Here is a 27,291-nt window from a genome sequence, read left to right as displayed (position 1 = left end):
ACATTTTGCGACAGGCCAGAGCCCCGGGGCTCCCTCTCGGTTCCCTCTGTATTGGCTGGCTCTGGCAATATCCGGCATCCCTCGAGATTTCAGTCCCGAGATCACCATCAGCGCTTGCGCCGTCCCCGGCGGCTGCCGCCATATTGCCGGAGCCAGCCAATACAGAGGGAACCGAGAGGGAGCCCCGGGGCTGTGGCCTGTCGCAAAATGTCGGCAGAGCCCCGGGATGGGAACCGGAGACACCGCTGGGCACGTGGAGACACGGCTGGGCACCTGGAGACGCCCGGACACCCCTGCGGCCTACACCCGGTAAGTGTCGGCAGAGACCTGGGCTGCAGCACGAGCCCCCCTGATAGCAGCATGAGCCCCCATGGTAGCAGCACAGACCCCTGATCGCAGCACGAGCCCCCCTGGCAGCGTGCTGCACATCGGAGCACCCTCTCATCACTTCTTGCGACCTGCAGTATCACCCCACTCCTGCCTCCTCCAGCAGCGACCCTGGGACCCCGCTTCACCGCAGCCACCACCCCGGTAAGCAATAAGACACCTGGATTATAAGAGGCACCACCATTTTATTAAAAAAAAGTTTTTTCCTATTTTTCTCCTCAAAATTTGTGGTGCGTCTTATAATCCGGAGCGTCTTATAAAGCGAAAAATACGGTAAATAAATAGTTGTATTCAAATGACGAGACACGATAAGGAAGAATTGGGGGAACACAAAGGCCAACACAGTAGGAAAGTATAAGGAGGGGAATTTTGCATCTTCTGAGTGTGATATCAGTGGCTCAAAATCACTAGAATGGCGATGTTAGACAAGTGCTAAATTCAGGTGAATTTCTGAATGATGTCCAGGGTAACCAAGCTCTCGTATATTTGTATGAGTCCAAGTTTGGCCAACAGTCAGAAGACTATGAGCTCTTCCATGTGAATAAGATTATCTACCGCCTCAAACCATTCCAATTTAGAAGGAATGGTGATTGATTTCAAATGTCTGCGATACCTCATTTATATCGTTTTTTTATGTTTTGGTGTTTTTTACACAATAAAAACTTTTATAGAAAAAATATTTTTGCATCACTTTATTCTGCGAGCTATAACTTTTGTATTTTTTTGCTGATGATCATAGAATCATAGAATCGTAGAGTTGGAAGGGACCTCCTGGGCCATCTGGTCCAACCCCCTGCTCAAAGCAGGATTCGCTAAATCATCCCAGTCAGATGTCTGTCCAGCCTCTGTTTGAAGACTTCCATTGAAGGAGAACTCACCACTTCTCGTGGCAGCCTGTTCCACTCATTGATCACTCTAACTGTCAAAAAGTTTTTTCTAATATCTAATCTGTGTCTCCTCCCATTCAGTTTCATCCCATTGCTTCTAGTCTTTCCTTGTGCAAATGAGAATAAAGTTGATCCTTCTACAATGTGACAGCCCTTTAGATATTTGTAGACAGCTATTAAGTCTCCTCTCAGTCTTCTCTTTTGCAAACTAAACATTCCCAAATCCTGCAACCTTTCCTCATAAGACAGGGTTTGCAGACCGGTCACCATTCTGGTCGCTCTTTTCTGAACTTGCTCCAGTTTGTTGATGTCTTTTTTAAAATGTGGTGCCCAAAACTGGACACAATATTCCAGATGAGGTCTGACCAAAGAGGAGTAGAGGGAAATAATGACTTCACGTGATCTAGACTGTATGCTTCTGTTAATACATCCTAGAATTGCATTTGCCTTTTTTGCTGCTGCATCACACTGTTGACTCATATTCAGTCTGTGATCTATTAGTATACCCAAGTCTTTTTCACATGTGCTGTCACTTAGCCCTATTCCTCCCATTCTATATATGTTTTTTCCATTTTTATTGCCCAGATGTAGTACTTTGCATTTCTCCCTGTTAAAAACCATTCTGTTAGTTGCTGCCCACTTCTCCAGTTTATTTAAATCTTTTTGAATCCTCTCTCTCTCTTCTCTAGTATTAGCTATCCCTCCTAGCTTTGTGTCATCAGCAAATTTAATCAGTTTACCCTCAATTCCTTCATCTAAATCGTTGATAAAGATGTTGAACAATACAGGGCCCAGGACAGAGCCCTGTGGTACCCCACTTGAGACATTCTTCCAACTGGATGTGCAGCCATTTACGACCACTCTTTGGGTCCGATCACTAAGCCAGTTATGAATCCACCTAACAGTTGCCTTGTCCATTCCATACTTAATCATTTTTTCAATAAGGATTGTATGAGAGACTTTGTCAAATGCTTTGCTGAAGTCAAGATATACTATATCTACAGCATTTCCTTGATCCACCCAATCAGTGATACCGTCATAGAAGGAAATTAAGTTAGTCTGACATGACTTATTAGTTACAAACCCATGCTGACTCTGTTTAATCACTTCATTCTTATCCAGGTATTGACATACATGTTGTTTAATAATTTGTTCAAAGATCTTTCCTGGTATAGAAGTCAGACTCACCGGCCTATAGTTACCTGGGTCCACCTTCTTCCCCTTTTTGAAGATAGGAACAACATTTGCTCTTCTCCAGTCTTCTGGCACTTCTCCTGTTCTCCAAGAATTTTCAAAGATTATAGAGAGGGGTTCAAAAATTTCTTCTGCTATCTCCTTCAGTACTCTGGGGTGTAATTCATCTGGACCTGGAGACTTGAATTCATTTAGGCTAGATAAGTGTTTCCTCACTATCTTTCTGTTTATAGATATCCTGGATTCTTCTATTCCCTTAATAGGACAGTGAATAACAGTTGATGTTACATTTCCTTTCTGAGAGAAAACAGATGCAAAATAGGAATTTAAAAGTTCAGCCTTCTCAACATCCTGTCTTACCATTTCATCATTTTCATCCTGTAAAAATCCTATAGCATCTTTGACTTTTCTTTTACTTTTGACATATCCCCAAAATCCTTTATTATTGCTTTTGACATCTCTTGCAAGCCTCAATTCATTTTCAGCTTTAGCTAATCTGATTTGTGCCCTGCAGGTTCTGCAGACAGCATTATATTCTTCTTTAGATATGCCTCCCTCTTTCCATTTTATAAACATTTTTTTCTTCCTTTTTAGCATGTGCTTAAGTTCTGTGTTCATCCATCCTGGTTTCCTTAACTGCTTCCTATTCTTCCCTCTTTTCGGAATTGTTAACAACTGTGCTTTGAGAATTTCATTTTTCAAGATTTCCCATCCTTCCTGGACATTTTTGTCTTTAAGGATATCCAGCCATTGGATCCCTCCAATTCTCTTTCTGAATCCCTTAAAATCTGCCTTTCTGAAATCTAACCTTGACGTCTGAGTCTTCACAGGTCTTCCGCCTCTAGTTATCCAAAATTCTAAAATAGCATGGTCGCTACCTCCTAGGGTCCCAGCCACTTTTACCTCCTCAACCATTTCCTCCCTGTTTATAAGGATTAGATCCAAGGTAGCAGTTCCCCTTGTTTTCTCCCTTACCTTTTGGAAGATAAAGTTGTCAGCAAGAGAGGATAAGAATTTCCTTGACCTGTTAGTTTTGCCTGAGAGAGATTCCCAACAAATGTCTGGATAGTTGAAATCTCCCATGACAACTATGTCATATTTTTTGGAGAACTTGGCCATTTGATGCATAAAGAGTTCATCCATAGCTTCAGCTTGCACAGGCGGCCTGTAGTAAATGCCTACAATGGTGTCCTTTCCATTGTTCTGTCCTTGTATTCTTACCCAAACAGTTTCCACAGAACTCCCAGTCTCTGAAGCTTCAATCTCTGTGCAGATATACGCGTTTCTAACATACAATGTGACACCCCCTCCTCGTTTATCAAGTCTGTTTCTTGCAAATAAGTTGTATCCTTCTAGTCTTGTATTCCAATCATGTGTATTGTCCCACCAAGTTTCAGTGATTCCAATGACATCATATTTCTTTTCCTGTGTTAGTAGTTCCAATTCTCGTTGTTTGTTGCCCATGCTTTGTGCATTAGTATAGAAACATTTTAGTTTGTGATTGGTTTCTCTTTCTCCAATATTTTTATTAATTAGATTCTTTCGTCTTTGTTCTTCCTTTCCACTTCTAATAGCAGAGTTCTCAATAGCATTTGTCAGGTGTATGGCTTTTTCTGGTCTTTTGCTTCCCTTCCCACATTGTTCTAGTTTAAAGCTCTCCTGATGAGTGTAGCAAGGCGACTTCCAAATACATGCTTACCAGTCTTCGTAAGGTGCACCCCATCTCTAGCAAGTAGTCCATCGTATAAGTAGTTCACTCCGTGATCCAGAAATCCAAATCGCTGCTGACGGCACCATCGACGTAGCCAGTTGTTCACCTGCAGAATCTTATTCCACCTCCTTGTTCCATGGCCATCCACTGGGAGGATGGAAGAGAAGACCACCTGCGCTCCCAGTTCTTTCACTTTCTTGCCTAAGTCTTCAAAGTCTCTGCAGATGGTTTCCAGGTCGTTTCTTGCGGTGTCATTTGTCCCCACATGTAGTAGCAGGAATGGGTAGTCATCTGTAGGTCTGAAGAGTCCTGATATCCTGTCAGACACATCTTTAATTTTTGCACCTGGAAGACAACACATTTCTCTTGAAGTTATATCCGGTCTGCAGATAGCGGCCTCTGTTCCTCTCAACAGGGAATCCCCCATGACCACCACTCTCCGTTTCTTCTTCACAACATTTTTCTTTCTCCATCCAGGAGGACTCTGAAGGCGTACAAGGTTGCTGCTTGTTGGCAAAGTCTTATCCTTATGTATTTCTTCATCGTTCTCCTGCGTGAGAGCCTGGTACTGGTTTCTGAGCAGTATGGGTGCTGACTGCCTCCTGATCCTCCTGCTTCTCTGGGTCACATGTCTCCATTCCTCTGTTTCTTCAGGTGCACTTCGAATTTCTTCTCTTTCTGTAACATGAAGAGATAATTCTGCTCTGTCCAAGAACTCTTCACCTTCCTTAATGATCTTCAACGTAGCTAACCTCTCTTCGAGATTTTGCAACTTTTCCTCCAACAGGGACACAAGCTTGCATTTGTGGCATGTGAAGTTTGGCTTTTCCACTGGAAAGTCTGTGAACATGTAGCAAGAAATGCAGCTCACCAAATGGCTCCTGGCCTCTTCCATCTTGAGATTTCTTAAAAACGATGAAAGATGAGCCCAAATTCGGTTTTTCCGATTTCCTCTTTTCAGCTGCAACGGCCAAAACCCAGTGATCGTTGAGCTCGCGGAGACTCTTCACTTATCCCAGAAGGCACTGGGAATATGCAAATGATCTCCTCAAGACTCTTCCCCTGGTTTTCCGATTTCCTCTTTTCAGCTGCAACGGCCAAAACCCAGTGATCGTTGAGCTCGCGGAGACTCTTCACTTATCCCAGAAGGCACTGGGAATATGCAAATGATCTCCTCAAGACTCTTCCCCTGGTTTTCCGATTTCCTCTTTTCAGCTGCAACGGCCAAAACCCAGTGATCGTTGAGCTCGCGGAGACTCTTCACTTATCCCAGAAGGCACTGGGAATATGCAAATGATCTCCTCAAGACTCTTCCCCTGGTTTTCCGATTTCCTCTTTTCAGCTGCAACGGCCAAAACCCAGTGATCGTTGAGCTCGCGGAGACTCTTCACTTATCCCAGAAGGCACTGGGAATATGCAAATGATCTCCTCAAGACTCTTCCCCTGGTTTTCCGATTTCCTCTTTTCAGCTGCAACGGCCAAAACCCAGTGATCGTTGAGCTCGCGGAGACTCTTCACTTATCCCAGAAGGCACTGGGAATATGCAAATGATCTCCTCAAGACTCTTCCCCTGGTTTTCCGATTTCCTCTTTTCAGCTGCAACGGCCAAAACCCAGTGATCGTTGAGCTCGCGGAGACTCTTCACTTATCCCAGAAGGCACTGGGAATATGCAAATGATCTCCTCAAGACTCTTCCCCTGTAATAATCACATTAATATAAATAAAGATATAAATATATAAAAAAGTGTGATTGAACCAATCTCCCAAGAAAAGGATGGCAGACCATCCGGTGTGTATAAAAAGATTTACTCAAGGGTGGATAAAAAAGTGCCACAAGATAAGAGTAGAATGTGCAGCATGAATGATGATACAATGATGATACAATGATAAAGTAATAAAAATAATAATAATAACAAATGGCCTCTTTCACACATCCGTGTCTCCGGTACGTGTGGTGACAGTTTTCACATGTACCGATGACACTGACACACGAAGACCCATTCAAATGAATGGGTCTATGCACATGTCAGTGTGTTTCCACGTACCGTGTGTCCATAGGCAAAACACGCTGGCATGTCCGTTTTTTACTGCCAGCACGGGCTGCAAAACGTTCCGCACACGGAGAACACACGTTGATGTCATCCGTGTGGCACGCATCGGCACTGGGGAAGAAGCGCTCCAGTAAGCGCTGTTCCTCGGCGGCAGGTGCTGAAGACGCTCTTATCGTTCTCCACTGTTCTGCCAGTGATCGGCGCAAGCAGGGGAGAATGATGATAGTTATATTAAAGTCAGAACAATGACAGCAGATAGGGGCTCTCGGGACTTACTCCCATCAACCTACACCTGCTGCTGCTAACAACAGTGACAGCAGGAGCGGATGATGAGGGTATTCCTCACCCGCCGCCTGCGCTATAACTAAAAAGAAAAATTAATGAAAAACCCGGCATGGGTTCCCTCTATTTTGTATGACCAGCCTGGCAAAACTCACAGCTGGGGGGTGCAACCCTCAGCTCTCAGCAAGGTTAGTTATCAAGAATAAAGGGGTCCCCACACTGTTTTTTTGAATTATTTAAAAAAAAAAAAAAAAAAAAGACATGGAGACCCCCCATTTATGACAACCAGCCTTGCTAATGCTCACAGCTGGAGGCTGGTATTCTCAGGCTGGTAAGGGGCCATTGATATAGGCCCCCCCAGCCTAAAAACAGCAGCCCGCTGCTGCCCAGAAAAGGCACATCTATTAGATGCGCCAATTCTGACGCTTTGCCTGGCTCTTCCCACTTGCCCTGTAGCGGTGGCAAGTGGGGTGATAGTTGGGGTTGATGTCAACTTAGTATTGATAGGTGACATCAAGCCCCGAGGTTAGTAATGGAGAGGCGTCAATAAGTCGCCCCCATTACTAACCCCATAGTCTCATTGTATGAAAACAGACACCCAGAATAAAGTCCTTTAATTGAAAAAATGACACAAATTCCTTTAACAATATCAATTAAGCAATACTTACGCCCTCGCATAATTCCACTGAAGCCCTCGATCTCCTGTAGTAATAAAAAAAAAAAAAAAAAACATCAATATACCATACCTGCCTGTCGTTCTGTCCCACACCGTAATCCATGTCTGGGGGCTAAATAGTTTTCAGCCTGGATGATGCCAAGATGCGACTGTCCAGGCTGAGAACCACTGGTGAATGAGATGCTGTGAGCGCGGTCTCAGTGACGTCACTGAAGATGCGTTCCCAGCCGGGCTGAACTGCCGTGACCTCAAGACCGTGGGAAAATGACAGTGATGAGGTCACTGCAGTTCAAGCTCAGTGTCTTCACAGAAGATCACCGTGAAAAATTCTCACGGTGATCTGCTGTGAAGACACTGAGCTTGAACTGCGGTGACCTCATCACTGACTTTCTAGGTTAGGTTAAAAACTTTTTAGTACAGTATTGGAGAGCATACTCATGTTTGTCATTATTATAGTTCAATTACTTTTGTTTGCGATTTATGTTGTTCACACAGACAAAAATAAATAAGGGTTTGTTCACATGTTTTGCCATGGAAAAAAAACGAAGTGTCTACAGTACCAGCAAAATGAATGAAATCTCATGCTGCATATTTTTTCCTTGCAGATTTGATCCTTTAGGCTATGTGCCCACGTTAACGTCTTTAAACGCTCAGGAGACTGATCCCAGTTTTATTTCCGCGCGTTTCTTGCGCGGTTTTTTTTGCACAAAAGACGCGCGTTTTTGACGCGTTTTTTTTTTTCTGCGCGTTTTCTGGGAACATTGGAAAAGGCTAAAAACGCTCACCTATGCGGAAATTAATGAGCATGCTGCGTTTTTAGCCGCTAAGCGATTCCTGAGCATTTAAAAACACATGCATTGGCACAAAAAGCCAAAAACGCATGCAATTTAATGTGAAGCTTCTTTTAAGCGTTTCTGCAACGTCTGAGCCGGCACAAATGCTGCGGAAACGCTTAAAAAAATGCAACGTTTTTTTAAATCTACAGCATGTCAATTTTTTCAGCATTTTTTCAGTGTTTTTTCACCTGTTTAAATGAACGGAATAAAATTGCAGCAAAAATGGGCATATCTTACTTTGTGTTTTTCCTGCCGTTATTTTTCTGCTTTAAATACTAGACTTGTGCACATATACTAATAGTGGTGGAAGAGGTTTTTTTTATTTGCCATTGTGCTAAAGAATTGTAAATGGATTATTCCCAGTGTACATACTAATAGCCTCTGATTGTGTTGCAGTTGTAAATCCGCAGAATAAAATACTACACATCAGAAATGTGGACACAGGGCACATCACAGTGGAGTCACAGCTCAGGACAATGTTGCAATGGATCGCCGCCTCGGAGTCTGGAATTTCTGAGATTCACTTTCTCGACTATACCAAACAAGAACTTTTAACTGTAAGTTACAGTTCCTTACACGTGTTGCACATAAACCTTCAGAAACTGTTGAACTCCCCTGACAATCGAACACATTGTCCCTTGTTTGTTACTAAAAATAATAACCATACTTGAAATTCACAGGTCTAAATTTTACGCGAGCAGATCACCTACATTTTTTTTCTCCCAGTTTTTCTCTAACTTCTATCCAATTATGAGTTCCAACATTAATTATTTTTTTAATTGATAGATCTGCTATTCTAAACACAGCGATACCAAATATGTGTATGATTTTTTTTTTAATTATTGTTTTATTTTGAATGGGGCTAAAGGTGAGTGATTTGAACTTTTATATTTTTATAAACTTTTTTTTTTTTTTTTTTTTTTACTTTTGACATGCTTCAATAGTCTCCATGGGAGACTAGAAGATGGCATAACCCGATCGGCTCTGCTACATACTGGCAATGAACAGATCACCTGTATGTAGCAGAATTTATGACTTGCTATGAACGCCGACCTCCGGGCGGCGCTCACAGCAATCAGGCAGCGAGAACCATAGAGGTCTGCAGGAGACCGCTGGTTGTCATGACAACTGATCGGTGACCGGCGATCACGTGACGGGGGTCACCGATGGGCGAATTTCCGTTGCGCTTGCCAAAGCGCATGTTAAATGCCGATGTCAGAGTATGACATATAACGGGCTACTAGCTGCGGGTGGATCGCTGTTAGAGACACATGTCAGTTGTTCAAAACAGCTGATATGTGCTGGAAAAGTTGTGGGCTTACCGCCGGAGCCCACATCAAAGGGAGGGTATCCGATATTGGCGTATTATTACGCCCGATGTCGGAAAGAGGTTAAAGGAAACAGCTGGGCGGATGGGATACACTGTGTCCGTAACTTCCACAGAAGTCATTGTGAGGTATTTAAACTGCATAGAACAGTGAGCAACCATTCCTTGTCTACTCATATATTTGAAATTTAACCTGAACGCTAAACGGCGTGATGAGAAAGAAAGTCAAAACGCCAGAATTACGTTTTTTGGTCGCCACGACCTTTTATTATAATGCAATAACGGCTAATCTAAAGATATTATCTGCACCAAAATGGTATCATTAAAAACGTCAGCTCGGCGCGCAAAAAATAAGCCCTCACCAATCCCGAGATCATAAAAAATGTAGACGCTATAGGTATTGGAAAATGGTGCAAATTTTTTTTTTTTTTCTTTTAACAAACTTTGGATTTTTTTTTCACCACTTAAATAAAAAAGAACCTAGACATGTTTGATGTCTATGAACTCGTAATGACCTGGAGAATCATAATGGCAGGTCAGTTTTAGCATTTATTGAGCACCGTATAAAAGCAAAACAAAAAACTTTTGTGGAATTATACTTTTATGCAATTTCACCGCACTTGGAATTTTTTCCAGTTTTCCAGTGCACAATATGGGAAAACCAATGGTTTCGTTCAAAGGTACAACTCGTCATGCAAAAAACAAGCCCTCACATGGCCATATTGACTGAAAAATAAAAAAAAGTTATGGCTCTGGGAAGAAGGGGAACAAAAAATGAAAATACCTTTGGTCATGAAGGGGTTAAAGGAATTTGTCAGCAGGTGCAACCCTCTAAGCTATCTATATGGACATGCAGGTCATATGAAGCTGAATAAAATATTACCTTGATATCGGAGATCCAATGTCTTATTCCGGAGAAATCTACATTTTTCTTATGTGTAAATGAGTTGTTCAGGACTAGCGCGGACACTGATCTGCATGAGAATCTGCCTCCAGAGATTATTGTAAATGGAAGGGGCTATTACCAGTGTGTTGTGTGATAGCTGCTCTCCTGATCTCCCTACAAACCTGTGTGTGATTATACCTGACACATCAGGAGCTTCAGATTCAGCTTCCATCTCAGAGGCAGACAGTATTGCAGAGCTGTGAGAGCTGCAGTTGATAACGTGTTCTACTGTCCTGTTTTAGTTACATGTCTCACACTGGTAATGTTCCCTTTCATTATAATAAGAACTATGTCTAGCCCATAGCCCTGAACAGCTCATTTACATATATGAAAAATGTGAGTTTTACTCTTCGCCACGACAGCACCCACTGGAGGTATCGGATCCGCCCATTTGGAACAGGAAACCCTACAGGAAAGATAAAAGGGGCGGTCCGCCTTTCCTCCTCAGTTTTGTTTTCCTGTTCCAAATGGAGCAGGATCCTGCAGGATCTTACCCGGGCCATGCATCCGCCTGTGCGGTCTCCTCGGGAACGGCAGGGGCTGCGGTCCGGAAGCAGCGTCGGGGGAGATTCCGTTTGACGGCTCCCCCCTCGTCTGGTGGCATAGTGGTAATGACCGGGTCCGGGGAGGGCCGCCCGGTCTTACCAGGGAGCGGGCCGGGCCGGTCCGGCATCCGGGGGATCCCCCCCCCCCCCAATCGGTGGGGATATAGCGTGGAGGTGAGGCCATGAGCACGCGAGCCGCGCGTGTGAGTAGCGGTGGCGCGGAAGCCGGCCGGCACCCGACGCTCCTATACCCCGGAAGTAATGGTTGAACTTCCGGGGTAGGATGGCGATGACGCGGCGCATGCGCCCTGTGACAGGGCGACTTCCGGGGGCACGACAAGAAGAAAGATAAAACAGCGCTGCAGCGCTGCATCGTTGGAACCATGTCGTCCCCCGCAGAGTCGCAAACCCCAGCAGGGGATTCAGCTGGGGGCAACTCCACCAGGGACCGCAGCGCCAGGACAGAGACTGCCCGCAGGAGCGAGGCAGCAGAAACCCGATCCAGACCGTCTCAGCCATCCGACCCGGTATTAAGCTTCACTGGGTGAGTGTGCAAAGTATATACTCTACCTATTAAGCTAACCTCCTCCCTCCCCCCCCTCTCTCTTTACCTTTGACCTCTCACTTCAGTCAAAGAAAAAAGAAAAAACTAAACATAAAGAATTCTCATTATGTTCAGATCCTCTCCCTGACTCCTACCCCAAAAAACTCTGCAAACAATGCATGAAAGAGACCAGGCAGGGGTCGACGATATCTTCCAAAGATATCCGAGCCATAATTAGGGAGGAAATACAAGCCATCAACCGCTCCAGCACTCCCGCAGAGTCCAGTCATAAGAAACAGGTCACTGTTAGTTCAGAGTCAGAGGAAGAACAGGAGTTAAACTCAGGCTCCGCATCCACGTCCTCATCGTCATCCTCGGAGATGTAAGGACGCGCATGTTTTCCACTGGACAGCGTAGATAACCTTGTAAAAGCGGTTAGAAATACTATGGGATGTGAAGAGGAAAGGGGAGCCCAAACCGCGCAGGACATTATGTTTGCGGGATTGGCAGAGAAAAAGAGGAGATCATTTCCGGTGATACCGGCAATTAAGGACCTCATCAAAAGAGAGTGGGAGAAACACGACCATAGGGGTTTTCTCCCATCAGCTTCAAAACGGAAATACCCGTTCACTGATGAAGATCTATTAAAGTGGACTAAAGTACCAAAGGTGGATGCCGTCATATCCTCCACTTCCAAACAGACCTCGATCCCGGTCGAGGACGCAGGATTGTTAGCAGACCCATTAGACCGAAAAGCTGAATCTTCGCTCAAAAGGTCCTGGGAATCCACCACCGGGGTATTCAAACCCGCAATAGCCAGCACATGTACTGCTAGATCAATGCTGGTATGGCTAGATCAATTAGACCAGCAGATTGAGCAAAGAGTGTCAAGGGAGAAACTGCGTGCAGCCATCCCGTTGATAAGAGGTGCAGCTGCCTTTATGGCAGACGCTTCAGCGGACACCCTAAGACTGGCAGCGAGGTCGGCAGCCCTGGTGAATAACGCCAGACGCGCGCTGTGGATAAAGAGATGGAAAGGGGATGCACAATCAAAATCCAAAATTAGTGCAACCCCATGCGAGGGTGAGTTCCTCTTTGGAAAAGCCTAAGACGAAATTCTCGCCAAGGCAAAAGAAAGGAAAAAGGCCTTCAGTGATTCTCCCATTCCGTTTTATAGGAAAACCTTTAAAAGACGGCCATTCGGGAGAAGAAGGCAATCGGACAGAACGAACAGATGGGCCACGAAAGACGAAAAGCAGAAGGGTACCATCTTCAGAGGGCCAACATATAGGAGAGATAAAAATTAAGAGTTTAGACCCACCAGTTGGGGGTAGATTAAAATTTTTTTTTACCAAGTGGGAACAAATTACGTTAAACCCATGGATTTTGAACATAATCAAGGAAGGAATAAAGATTGAATTCCTTCGGATCCCCTATGAGTTCTTTGTTATAACTCGCCTTAATTCCTCACTTCAGCAAAAGGCTCTCGAAGACGAGATTCGAGTCCTACTAGCTAAAAAAGTTTTAGTTGACGTCCCTGAGGAACAACAGGGTAGAGGCTTTTACTCTCCCCTGTTTTTGGTGCCTAAACCAGACGGTACGTTTAGAACCATTATTAATTTAAAGAAGCTAAATTCATTTATAAAAAATTATAATTTCAAAATGGAATCAGTTAGATCCACTATAAAGCTTCTTTTCCCAAATTGCGTAATGGCAGGGATTGATTTAAAAGATGCTTATTATCATCTCCCTATACACAACAGATTCCAGAAATACCTAAGAGTCGCAGTGGAAGTCGAGGGAAGGATTCGTCATTTCCAATACGCGGCAATGCCCTTCGGGCTTTCCACGGCACCAAGAATATTTACCAAGGTGATGGCAGAAGTGATGGCCTACCTTCGCCAAAAAGACACACTAATTGTGCCATATCTAGACGACTTCCTAATAATTGGGAATTCAGTCAAACAATGTACTGAACGCGTAACTGACGCAATCTCCTCTTTTCAGAGCCTTGGCTGGATCATCAATATCCAAAAGTCCAGACTCGATCCGCAATCTCTCCAGACATTTCTAGGATTTCAACTAGATTCCTTGACCCAGAGATGTCTACTACCGCAGGTAAAAATCACCCTCACAAAACAAAAAATACAAGCAGCTATAGATAAACCACGTGTATCCTTGAGAGAAGCAATGTCACTATTAGGATCACTAAATTCTTGCACCCCGGCAGTCCGGTGGGCCCAGTACCATGTCCGTATGCTACAACACCAGATCCTCCAAGAGGATAAGCGACATAGTGGTCATTTGCAGAGCAAAATAACCCTGTCACAAGAAGTCTTGACTTCCCTAGAGTGGTGATTAGACGATAACCATTTATGTTCAGGAGTTCCATGGGTTATAGTTCCATCCTGTATCGTAACCACCGATGCCAGTCCCCAGGGCTGGGGAGCCCACATGGAGAATGGGTTTCGTCAGGGAAGGTGGAATAAAGAGGAATGCGATTACTCATCTAATTTAAAAGAACTGTCTGCAGTGTTCTATGCTCTATACAACTTCCTTCCGCAGCTCCAACAGAAGCATGTAAGGATCCTGTTGGACAACACCACCACAGTGGCATATATAAACAGACAAGGAGGAACTCGATCAGAGACTCTGATGTCTTCAGCGGCAAGAATTTTAAACTTAGCAGAAAACTATTTTTTGTCCCTCTCGGCCCTTCATATCAGAGGCGAGAGCAATCAAAAGGCAGACTTCCTAAGCCGACACACTCTACGACAAGGAGAGTGGTGCCTCAATCGGAAGGTCTTCAGGGACATAGTAGCCTCATGGGGACAACCCGAGGTGGACCTTTTCGCCACAAAGGAGAACAGGCAGATAAAAACATTTGCCTCCCTATCTCCGTCAGATCACCCAGACATACTGGACGCCTTTCTAGCTCCATGGAATTTCAACCTGGCGTATGCGTTCCCTCCATTGATCCTCCTACCTCAAGTAATTCGGAAGATCAGAGACGACAAAGCAAGAATAATCTTAATAGCACCGTTCTGGCCAAAAAGACCGTGGTTTTCGTGGCTGCAGATTATGTCAATAACAGATCCTTGGATCCTTCCGACTGCCAATCTACTCTCCCAAGGCCCCTTTTTCCACCCTCAAGTGCTCAGCTTGCACTTGACGGCGTGGAATTTGAGAGGCAGTTATTGAGGACAAGAGGATTCTCGGAGTCCTTAATTACTACACTACTACAAAGTAGAACACAGTCCACAACCCAAATTTACACTAGAATATGGAAAAAATTTCTTCAATTCCATACAGTACCTCATACAGCAGAAGTTCCGATAATCCCAATCTTGGAATTTCTGCAGAAGGGGAAAGACTTAGGCTTAGCAGTAAATACACTGAGAGTACAAATATCGGCATTAGGAGCACTATATGGCCATAATATAGCAGGCAACAAGTGGATAACTCGTTTCATTACAGCATGTGAACGAATAGCTCCAATCCACATACCCTCCGTCCCTACATGGGATCTAAATCTGGTCTTAGACGCCCTAACGGTAGACCCCTTTGAGCCGATCGACACAATACCCTTCAAATACTTAGCACTTAAAATGGCCCTCTTAGTATCACTGACCTCAGCTAGAAGAGTGGGTGATATCCAGGCCTTGTCAATAGATCCACCTTTTTTCCAAGAATACCAAGACAGATTGGTATTAAAACCAGACCCTGCCTACCTGCCAAAAGTGGCAACAAAATACCATAGATCTCAGGAGATACTCCTCCCAACCTTCTATAAAAATCCCTCTACTCCGGAAGAGCAGAAGTTCCATACTCTGGACGTCAAAAGAACTGTCCTAAAATGTATTGAGAGGTCCAACAGTTGGAGGCAGAGTAGGGCCCTATTTGTTTCATTTCAGGGCTGTAAGAAGGGGTATGGAGTCACGAAGAGCACCATTTCCCGGTGGATCAGAGAGGCCATTCGTTTAGCCTACTCCGCAAAAAACGAAGATCCTCCAGGGAACATCAGGGTGCATTCCACCAGGGCAATGGCAACCTCTTGGGCGGAAAAGGGAGATGTTCCGATTGAAACTATATGTAAGGCGGCAGTTTGGTCATCCCCTTCTACCTTCTATAACCACTACAGACTTGATCTTTCATCAACCTCTGACTTAAGCTTTGGCAGGACTATCCTTGGCACGGTGGTCCCACCCAGGTGATGGTCTCTGGAATCTCTCCAGTGGGTGCTGTCGTGGCGAAGAGTAAAAAGCCGGATTACTTACCGGTAATACTCTTTTAATGAGTCCACGACAGCACCCGTTCACTTCCCCCCCTAAGGATATCAATAGTTAAAGTATATTAACCAAATAATGGATAAGAAAGATGTTAAAATAAGAGAACATTGCCTAATCCTTGGCGGTCCTTCTGGTACTCTGAAACGAAAAACTGAGGAGGAAAGGCGGACCGCCCCTTTTATCTTTCCTGTAGGGTTTCCTGTTCCAAATGGGCGGATCCGATACCTCCAGTGGGTGCTGTCGTGGACTCATTAAAAGAGCATTACCGGTAAGTAATCCGGCTTTTCTCTGTAATAAAGCCTCTGATAGCAGATATCAAGTATCCCTTTATTCAGCTTCCTATGACCTACATGCTTATGCACTTACATAGACGGCTCAGGAGGGTTGCTCCTACTGACAGATTCCCTTTAATGTCTTCCACCTCTGGGCCTGGCATATAGACACGCATTCTTTTAGTTTTACTTGCCCTTTTCTGTTATTCTGTGCATCTGTTTTGTGCAAGCTCAGCTTTGTCTCAACTCTTAATGATCTCACAATGTATTTTCTGTGGTTTTCCATAGGAACCTACTTAGTTACTGTAACTGAACTTTTGTGCTCATGGGTAGTGACTGTATACCTGGCTGGTTGCAAAAATGTAAAACCTTATTGTTTGCAGGAAACGCACAGAGTGTGAAGAACAAATTCTAAAATATACAAGAATATTTTGGTTTAAGGTGGAGCAGTACCCACAAATACCGCTCTCTGCCACAATAGGAAAATCCACATGAATAATTAGGCTTGTGTTACGATGTGTGGTATTAGGGTGCGGTGACAAACTTTTTACCGTCTTTTTCAAAATTTCCTGTTTTTACCCTTTTTTTTTAACCCACAAACCACTGAGTTGTAAGGGTTTCTATGTCAAAATATTTATCTTGTCAAGACATTTTCTGTCAAGGACAAGACATATGTTAGGTTGACATTGAGTTTGTGTATTTTCATGGCTTCGACTCACTTATGGAATGAATCATCACAATTTTTTTCTTTTTCCTTTCAGCTTTTCAGACGGGTTCGAGAAAAAGGTTGGAAAATTGGTGACCTCTTACAAGCTCTTCTGCAGTACTGTGAATACTTGGAGATGTCCTCGGATGTACCCAGTCCTTTGTATGGCTGGCTTTTGGAAAATTGTTAACAGGCACTTTAATCACTGTAGAGACCGATGTGAATTTATTTGAAGATGGTTATTTTAACTAACAGCTTTATCTGTTTGGTTACTATACTGTAGCTTTGCATTGTGGAACATGTTCGTGTCCAAACCTCTCCATACATAAATGAAGCATATCTATGTGATCAGTACCCGGACGTTTGGAGTAGTGTTCTTGGCATAAAGTGAAGAGACGTTTCTATGGCACTTGTTGTATCGGCTTCAGAATGCTATTTTTAAATCACATATCTGTATCTGATAATGGCTTCTAGATTTTTTTTATTTTGTAAATTGATTTTAAAGTCACGACATAAATGAAGTTAGATTGCTACTTCTATCATTTATAGAGCTTGTATGCACAGCGCACACATTGTGAGACACGTGATTGTAACATTTCTCAGCACTTCTCTCTATATTGTCATTTTTATCACGATTCAATTCACAACTGATCCCAAAAATTGAAGAGGACTTTGTTTTAAATGGTTACACAAGTATAAAGAAGGAGCATGTAAATCAAGGTCAACCCTATTCTGTTAACTGTAAAATCACTTGTTTCTGATCTCACTGGCTGTCGGCATGGAGGTGTGGGCAGAGATGAGCAGCCGCCGGGCACTTCTGGTGTCACTTACGCACCTTGGGAAATTGGAGGGTTTAAAAAGCAACAAAACAATCCTGTTTCCTCCACAGTTCCCATAGACTAATGCTTCTAAAACGTTAAGGCAGAAGATGGACCTCATTAGTGAAGCGTCCCCTAATTGTTGATTAGATACAGCTGAAAAATGGGTTTTCTTTTTATTTTTTGCTTTTTTTTTTATGTAGCTTTTGTTTTGTTATTTTTTTTGTTGCTCCTATTGAATTATTTTTTTGAAGGGGAATGGCTCTTAATAAAAGTGTCTTTAAGGGTATGTGCACACAGCGTGTTTTTCTGACCGATTCCGATTGTAATCTGGCTGAAAAAGCACACAAGTGCCCCATAAAATGAACATGACGCACAGCAATGTTAAAATAACATTGCTGTGCACATGTTCCGTCTTATGTTACTTCTTTTAACTGCTTCAGCGTTCTTAAATCCTGAAGCTGTTACAATAGGTGACATGCTCTTTCTTTGGGTGTCTTCTGTTGAGAAGCTGCCCCCTTACTATATTTCACAGTATAGAGTGAGAGTTTTCGGCAGCGGAACTGTTGCAAGAAAGGCAAATCTACTTCAGGAAACCAACTGCCAGCATTTACCTGAATTGGTTTTGCCCGGGAAAACTTGATTGCTGCATATACCCTAAAAGGGTTTTCCAGTTTTGGAAAACCCCTATTTCCTGGCTGCAGTTTATTTTTATAAAGCAAAACTGTGCAATATTCATCCTTCACGAGTCCGATGATGATTCTCTGCCGCTGCTTCCGGTGTCTGTTACTGTCTGCTTTAGTAACGTTACATCGAAAACACAGCACTCAACAACTGAGCTCACCGAATGTGCCCGAGCTGACAGCAGGAGCCGCTGAGCTCACTGATTGGCTGCTGAACTGTCAACAGGGCTGTAGACCGTGCACTCGAAGAATAGTTGCAGAAAACTTAGTGCTGGGCCTGGGGTGGACCAGTAATGGATGTTTTCCTGTTTGTTTTTTCTTTTTACAAACTACAGCCCAGGAACACACTGGAAAACCCCATAAAAACACTGAACCCAAAGTACACATGAATGAAAAAAAAATGCCAGCAATTCATCAATTAATGCTAATTTCTTTAATATTTTGTCTCGTATTACAGATAAAACGAAGAAAAATACGTGCAGAAATCTGTGTTTCAGGAGTTCAGCTATGCTTCCCTTTTCCTCCTCTTTAGGCCTCATTCGGATGTCCATGTTTCTAGTACGTGTTCTATCCTCGATTTTGACGGATAAAACACGTACCCATCATACTCTATGGGGCTGTTCACATGTTTGTTTTTTGTAGACTGTGTGTCCATGCAAAAATCACAAAGACATGGCCCTTTATTATTAATATCACAGATGAATAGTTCCAAAACATGTTTGTGTCTATGAAAATCACTGATCACAAACGGATGGCATCAGTGTGCTGTCTGTGAATTAGATTGTAATGATAGGAGAAGCTTGGTAATTTATTTCTTTATTTATCCAGTTGTACCATTTGATTGTGGACATGAAGAAACATGGACGTATGAATGAGGCTTACTGTTCTCTACATGGTCTAATTAAGCCCTGAATTCAGTAAATGTAAGATTTCTAAGTTCCACCCCCTTGGCTAGTGGTCAGGACATCAAACAGCCACGAGTGAAAGACAAGATTGGCTCCTGTGTTATTAGTATAATTTCTATAAGACTGTTTTGTTATCATGCAGAAAGTGCTGCAGACTAAGGCGGAGCTCAGACGACCGTAATAATTTGTGTGTCCGTGCACACCGGCCTTTTTTTTTCACGCAGACCAAAATTGTTTATATATATATATATATATATATATATATATATATATATATATATATATATATATATACACACACATTTTTTTTTCATTTCTTTATTTTTATATTGGAAAAAGGAAGGTAATTCAAAACTTTTTTTTTTTTTTCCATTTCAGAATGTTTTTAAACTTTTTTCCCTTTATTTTTTATTTCTTTTGTACTATGTATTATATACAGCAATATATCTGTACTGTATCATGTAGTGAAGTTAATAATGGCTTTTGGACCCCAGGGTAAGCAATAGAGGCCTTGAGTGGCTAAAAAGCAGCAATAGGAGCTAGCTCCTACTGCCGCTGGTTAGAGGTATGTGTCAGCTATATGTGGTGTGGGCTCGTCTCCTGAGCCCGCTCCATACACCAAAACCCAAATGTTATTTTACAGCTGCTCTGTTTGTTTCATCCCGGACAATCACTTTGGGATGGTTTCATGCACAAGGTTTTTAGGAAACATGCGGATTTGTTTTTTTCCCAAAGTTTTTCTTGTTTTTTTTTTTTTTTTTTTCACCTGCTGCAGACAGAATTTAGGCGTAAGTCCATAGTAACTACAAACAATATGGTTTTGTGATTTTCGTTTCACACTTTTGATGTATGTGTTTTTTTTTTTTTTTTTTTTGTTTTGGGTTCCATGATTTTTTTTTTCATCCACTTTGCTGCCATTGCAACTGACTTGGTATTCTCGGCTAGACATTCTGTCACCCTCTTTGTGAACTTGCCCGTTTTGGGGCTGTACTTTATCTCTGGTTTAGCCACATAGCTGACGTTTTATCTGCTCATTGTGACCTCATAAGGAACGTACCCACTAACACTAAATGCAGCGGATATTTTGGGCAAAAAAAATCAGCATTTTACAGCACCAGCATTGTGTTGTGTGAGAGCTAAAAAAAAAAATCTCATGCACAGACTACACATTTTGTATGAAAGTTTTGGTATGAAATTTCCAGCTGACCAGAACCGTTCTTGTGATGATGGTCCTACCAAACCCCTATTGTCACCATGGTAAAATTGGTAGGAACTCAGGTTGGCAATCTGATATCTATGTTTTGGAAAATGTATCAAGAAAAAAAAAATCATGGACAGCTATTTTTTTTTTTTGTATGTTCAAATGATAAAACTATAAAAATTCATATCAAAGATTATTTGACGTCTACAGCCTAGATTACTACTGTACACACAAGCCACTTTTACTATGAACTGTAACATGAGGATAAACAGAATCGCAATAATTTGCACACGTTTCTCCATTAAAAAAAAAAGTCATGGTCACATTAATATTCATTATCTATTACTGTCCTCATTTCTTTAAGCACTAACCTAATAGGAATGTCATACTCAAGTATACGTTAGACCATTTATAGTTATGATCAATGAGGAGGATCACATATTGAAGGTCTGTGATATGCAAACAAAATACCACCGTGGATATTGTGTAAAGAAATTGCTAAAACTGTGTTATACCTTGGCTTGTAATTAAATCAAAAAGAATACAATGTGACGGGATCAGAGATTGTAATTAGTGATGAGCGAATGTGCTCCGATAAGGTTTTATCAGAGCATTATCGGGTGCTAACCTAATGAATTCGGTGTGGTTTTTGAATATGTTCGAATCCCAGCAGCTGCATGTCTCGCGGATGTTCAACAGTCGCAACACATTCGGGGATTGCCTAACAAACAGGTAGTCCGTGCATGTGTTGCAGCTGTCGAACAGCCACGAGACATGCAGCTGCGGGGACTGGAACATATTTTTCGAGCATGCCGAAGTCACTCAGCACCCGAGCGTTCTCCGATAACACCTTATCCGAGCATGTTCGCTTATCACTAATTGTAACACTTTTCCTTGCTTGTCTCACCATTGGCTAAGACTGCTGCTCATCCCTTTCCCCTGCGCTCTTCCCATTCAGATTGGCTGCTATAAACATTGGCTGTGTATACGTACAAGCCCATCACATGCTTGCTAGTAAATCTGAGCTGATAGCTAATATAAGGCCACAATAATGTGTAGACTACTAAAGCACCAGTGAGAGAGATTATTAGACTATTGCACATTGTATTACATAAAATGTTAATGAAAATGATTCCGGATACATTTCTTTGGGTGAAAATCTCTTGTTTTCAGGAGCCTTACATCAATTGCTGTCTTTTGAGACACTGATATGTGCAGTGTATAAACAGTCGTTATATTTTGCGTGTACCTTTGCACAAAATGTACATATGAATTAATATTAATAAAACTATTATTGTAAAGCTGCTGTGGGTTTTAACCAGCAAATAGATGTTTTTCTTTATTCTTGTCAGTTATATTGAAAAAAAAAAATTAGTAGATAATTGAAAATTTCTAGTGTGTCTATTGGTGAATATAGCTCTGCTGTGACTACACTCCCTGACAGAAGTTATGTTAATATCCATGTTATGTAAATAAAAGCTTATAACCTGACGTTAAATTAATCCGTTGGTTGTATAAATTATTCTTTTGAAAGCTGAAACCCTCCAAAATGTGGTTTAGGTTAAGAAAATAAATTGGCATCAATGCAGAAGTATTGATTATTTAATGGACACAGAGTGGTAAGATTTTGGCAAGACAAAAGTTTTGTTGCCTGATCCTATAATGCACCCAATCCTAGTTTACATCCTCACCTGTGCTCAGTAAATGATCGGTTAATGAGTTGGTGTGTATAAAAAGAAACCTAGCACCTCAGACCTTCACTTGAGCTGCAACTTGAGCTCTGACAACATGCCAAAAATCCACCCTGCGACCAAAGCCTGGATTATCAAGAGGCTGAAGACCAGATCCATTGCAGAGGTGGCTGGCATCTTTAATGTGTCTCAGCGTCAAGTACAAAGAATTAAAAAAAGATTCGAAGAGACTGGAGATGTGTTTGACAAGCCCAGGTCTGGCAGACCCCGCAAGAAAACTGCTCAGCAGGAATGTTTGTTGGTTAGAAAATCCAAAGCAAGCCCCTCTTCCACTGCAGCAGAGCTCCAACAGGCCTGGTCACCTCAAATCCCTGTGTTAACTAGAACAGTTTGTAGGATTCTGTCTCAAAATGGCCTCCATGGTCAAATCCGTGCCCAGAAGCCAGCACTAAGCAAAAGGCAAATAAAAAAACCGTGTGGCATTTGCAAAGTCCCACAGCCTGCTAAACAGATGAATGCTGGAAAAGTGGCAGAAGGTGGGTTTCTCTGATGAATCTTCAGTAGAATTACACCACAGCTGCCGCAAATACTGCAGCAGACCTACTGGAGCCTGTATGGATCCAAAATACACCCAGAAAACAGTTAAATTTGGTGGTGGAAAGATCATGGTCTGGGGTTACATTCTGTATGGGGGTGTGTGAAACATTTGCAAGGTGGAAGGCAATATCAATAGCCTAAAATATCAAGAAGCATTAGCTACCTCTTATATTCCAAATCATAAAAAGGGTCAAATTCTGCAGCAGGATGGTGCTCCATTTCATACATTCATCTCTACAACAAAGTTCCTCCAGGCAAAAAAGATCAAGGTGCTCAAGGACTGGCCAGCCCAGTCACCAGACATGAACATCATTGAGCATGTTTGAGGTAGGATGAAAGAGGAAGCTTGGAAGACAAAAACCAAATTCTAGATTATCTCTGGGAGGCATGTAAGACTGCATTCTTTGCTATTCCTGATGACTTCATTAATATATTGTATGAATCATTGTTGAACCGCATGGATGCAGTCCTTCAAGCTCATGGAAGTCACACAAAATATTAAATATGACTAATAGCACCACAACTTCATTCACCAATTTATGCAATATATATTTGTATTTTAAGTTAATTATTTGACAAAACTTTTGTCTTGCCAAAAACTGAACCATTCTTTGTCCATTAAATGATCAATATTTCTGCATTGATGGCAATTTATTTTCTTAACCTAAACCACATTTCGGAGGGTTTCAGCTTTCAAAAGAATAATTTATACAACCAATGGATGAATTTAACGTCAGATTATAAGCTTTTATTTACACAACATGGATAAGCGACACAACTTCTGTCAGGGAGTGTACCGAGCCAGGGCATTGTTAATGAAGAAAAAAAAAAAAAACCGCAGAAAAAAATCAAGCTCACCGCAGTAGAATCCAATGGCCGTGCACGGAAAGAAGTTCGTGTTGGCAGTAAACGAGCGGTATCAAAGAAGAAAAGGTTCCATCGGTGAATAATTATTTAAAAATAAAAATCTTTAATGTATAACATGGTTAAAATTATGGTATAAATCCATTAGTTTAGAGAAAAGGCAAGTAACCCAGGAAACTCATGGCCATACGCATTTCAAACCAACTGGTTCTTCATCATAGCTCAGAGTGAGTAAGGCCATGAGTCAGGACATTGCAGGACCTTAGGTATCCATAGCCATAACCACTAGCAACTAGCTGTCACTAAACCAGTGGTCTTAACCATGGATACGTAAGGTCCTGCAATGCCTGCACATGAGGAAAGAGATATAGCAAATCAGAAAAACTATACTACATTTCTAATTGGAGGTGTTTGCTAATATTATTACATCTACTACATATTGTGATAGGATCTTGGAGGTGGGAATATCCCTTTTAATGTGGCAAAAGGATGGGATCCCTGATGTGCTTAGTGGTGGAAAAATGAGCCTGCTTTGATTATTGTGGAGAGGGATCTCTGCTCCTAATACTTGTGAAAGTGGTGATGATGTAATTACACCGACCAAGAAAAATATATGCAGCTGTTTCATGCGGAAATCCTGATTTTAACATACCAAAACAGTACATAATGTCTTTCTTAACAGCTTATTTTTTAGTAATCTATAATCATTGATAGTCCAGTGTAGTATATTTCCCGGCATATGTCATATTACAGTTAGAAAAATGGCATCTGGTCACTGACAAAGCTAGAACAAATATTGGATATTAGGATTAAATAGCCAAAAAAGCTCATTCATTGAATAATGAAAAGTTAAAGAAATTTCTGCACTACTTTGTTTGAATTTCTGAATTTCTCATTGTTGTCAAAAGCTTTGACCATTCTGGCTGTCAGTGAATAGAAACCTTGTTTATATCCGGAGACTGAAAATCCCATCTTACAAAGAAGTAGAACTTCTTGCAAAAGAGAATTCAGATAAACTTGAGCCCCGATCCATCAAGACTGACCAGAACAGTACTGGTCTTGATGAAGGGGTGTGTTGGAATAAGAGGCTCCTGATTCATTGAGGGGATGAGGCCTCTTAATGAATTTGGCGTTTCTGAAAATCTTTATACAACCTTTTACAGTGATTAGCTCCAGATATCTGGCAAAAACACTTTGCTGAATTGGTGCTTTTCATGTCTAAACCTGAAATCTTCTCTAACTTGATGCTGGCTGTACACGGGCATTGGCCACAGTCACACAACCGTAGATTCATCTGAGAAAATCTGGTCGATTTATGCTATTGACACACTGAGCAAACTCAATTCAGAGTTTTCTCAGTGTCAGTATAGTGTAATCCGATTCTATCAGATGAGAACACACTGAAGAGCATATGGAGAACAAAATTTCTCCGTTCTGTGAGTCTGTGGAAATCAGACTTCATTCTGATGTCATCCAAGTGCTGTCTATTTTTTACGCATCCATAGACTTGAATGAGCCCGTGTCTTCTGATTTCAGACTGAAATCGCAGCATGCTGTGATTTTTTTTTCACAGATTCTGTCAGTTGTGGTGTAGTAACCACTGTGTCCGCTAGGGGGCGCTGTGTGGATGTCCCAAGAGAAAGGATGAATGGCAGAATACAGAATGGACGTTATGTATCCCAAAGTGGGTGGCTTTGGGATGGAGACTTGTGTTGTTCAGCAATGATATTGCTGAGGTGTTGTTTCAATGTGAAAGGGAGAAGTCTCCAGGTAACTAGAGAGATGGGCGGGCCTGATTACCTACAAATCCACCCAGGGGGTGTTTTTAAAGCAATGTTGGAAAGAGTGTGTAGATGCTTGAAGGACCTGTGAAGAGGTCAGAGTCATGTGACCCGGTGGACGTGGCTATGAACCATATAATGTGGCCAGGGTAGGTCACAGGTGGTGAATGCTTGGACCCGGTTGGTCCAGTGTGGAAGGTCCCGCTGAGAGGGGGTTTCCTGCCTGACAGCACGTGTGGACGCTGTGAGTAATGGCTGCAAGTGCCTGAGAGTTCCCTGGAGGGAATGAATGTCTGCAGTATGGAGAAGCAGCCATGAGAGAACCCTGATGGGGTGAGATATAACTGAGGCTGAAAAGCCTGCGTATTGGACATTGCTAACAGAGTGAAGCTCTGTCATGGACGCTATGCTGTTTATATATTGCTGGTCATGGTTTATGATGCTTAATAAACCGCACGGACTGTTTTGGTTTTGTGGAAAACCTGGTGCCGGATGTGTTTTGTTCGCTGCCTAGCGAGTGTCCCCCAACCTGAATGGTCTCAAAGTGTCAGGTGACAGGATCTTCTCTCACTTTGTCTGACCAAGAGAATGGTCCAGGTTCGCTGTAAACATGGGGACACGGTGAACTATACGGTAGACAGAGTGATGTTTGAGGGGCCCATAGGTGGTGAGTGCCAAGGGGGCGGGATACCACGGGACTTAGTCTATGCCTTGGAGAGGGGCTGGGACTTTGTCGTGTTTGATGACATATGGCAGGAGGTTGGAGACGTTTCTACTGTTGGGCTAACATATTGAGACGGTGACTGCTCCTGATGTGGACAGGTCAGAGGTAGAATTGACCGGAAGAAGAAGTACATCTGCCCAACTTATGGACCTGACGTCTCGTGATATGACGGATGGTGGGCTGGGAGATGAGACGATTGGGGGGAAAACACAGTTAGTGGGTAACTGGAAGGATTACTCGACAGGCCGGGGTGACTCAGACTCTGGGGGTGACTGTGGCTCTGAGAGAGAAAAAAAGCACAGAATAGAAGGGCTAGAGAAGGAAGTCTCTGAGCTCAGGTCACCTGTCAACGTGGCAAAACGTGAACAAGACGCTTAGGGAAGAGATGGAAGAACATCTCGAACAAGAAAGAGTCCTGAGACAAATGGCCAAGCACAAGGTTGAGGAGCTCGAGAAAGAAGTCTTGGAGCTCAAAGAAACTGTGGTCTTCTGCGGGAGAAGAACTTTGACAGTGATGAACAGCGGCCGGGTCCGACTGGTGGTGGAACGGAGCTGCTGGTGCCCGTCTTGGCAGATGGTCATGAAGAGATGAGATCTCGTGAAGTTGGGGAGCTAAGAACTGAAGAAGACAGTCACCCGGTAGGGTCAACTGTAGTGAGGGAAGTGTCCGTGGTAAAGCCAGAGCCTCCTGGCCAGGAAGAGAGCAAGGCTATGACCTTCAAGTTTGCGATTAATGTACCAAAAGACATGCAAGAGGCCTGTGCTGAGGAAGATGTGCATGAGGCTTTCAAAGAGGCGGTCAAAGCGTGTAAGGTGTGCTGGGCACCTGAGACTCGGCAGTTGGTGATAGTATCAGCCAGAGAAGATACATCAAACCGATTAGCTGTCCTGAAGGAGATGCATCTACAATGTCTCCACGCCAAACAGCTGATCAGGCAGAGTAATGTGAAGGCTGCTCGACTCCTAGAATTAGCAAGGGAGGCTATGGATCGGCTGGGTTTGCGGAAAGAGGTAGTTCCGGTACCCAAAGCTCTGATTGGGAGAATCATTGTAAGATCCGGGAAGGTAATGTAAGACCTTGTGAATATCTCCGGTGTGGTGAGGGTGAGGATCCCCCTGATGATGAAGACCAGGTATCCAGTGAAGAGGGTAGGATTCTCATCCTGGTGGTTGGCTCCGTGGAAAGCCTGAGAAACTTTCGGATGCTCTTGGAGTATCGAGTGGGGTACCTGCAAGAAATTGAGCAGTTGAGGCTGGACCACCAGCGAATTAATAAAGTAGTACGGAATACCAGGTGGCGGCCGCCTGCAACCCAAGATGTACGGACCCGAAGGGTTCCACCAAGAAGTGACAAGGCAGATGGCCGAGGAGTGT

At 42.9% G+C, this 27,291-nt stretch overlaps 1 protein-coding gene across 2 annotated transcripts in view; it reads left to right on the top strand.

Annotated features, from left to right (window-relative positions):
* The window catches only part of AKAP11 (A-kinase anchoring protein 11), a 101,549-nt gene extending 83,792 nt beyond the window's left edge, over nucleotides 1-17,757 (top strand). For both annotated transcript variants that reach the window (XM_073580311.1, XM_073580310.1), the window contains 2 exons: nucleotides 8,421-8,581; nucleotides 16,709-17,757. In XM_073580311.1, the coding sequence (XP_073436412.1) occupies nucleotides 8,421-8,581; nucleotides 16,709-16,843 (296 nt within the window). In that variant the 3' untranslated portion in view covers nucleotides 16,844-17,757. The remainder of the gene's footprint in view (nucleotides 1-8,420; nucleotides 8,582-16,708) is intronic.
* Nucleotides 17,758-27,291: the final 9,534 nt, after the last annotated feature.

Source organism: Dendrobates tinctorius, unplaced genomic scaffold (genome assembly GCF_039654945.1).
Source record: "Dendrobates tinctorius isolate UK_male_01 unplaced genomic scaffold, ASM3965494v1 ptg000064l, whole genome shotgun sequence".
Classification (NCBI taxonomy): Eukaryota; Metazoa; Chordata; class Amphibia; order Anura; family Dendrobatidae; genus Dendrobates; species Dendrobates tinctorius.
Note: the sequence above shows the minus strand (reverse complement) of the source record. Positions and strands in the feature narration are given on the sequence as shown.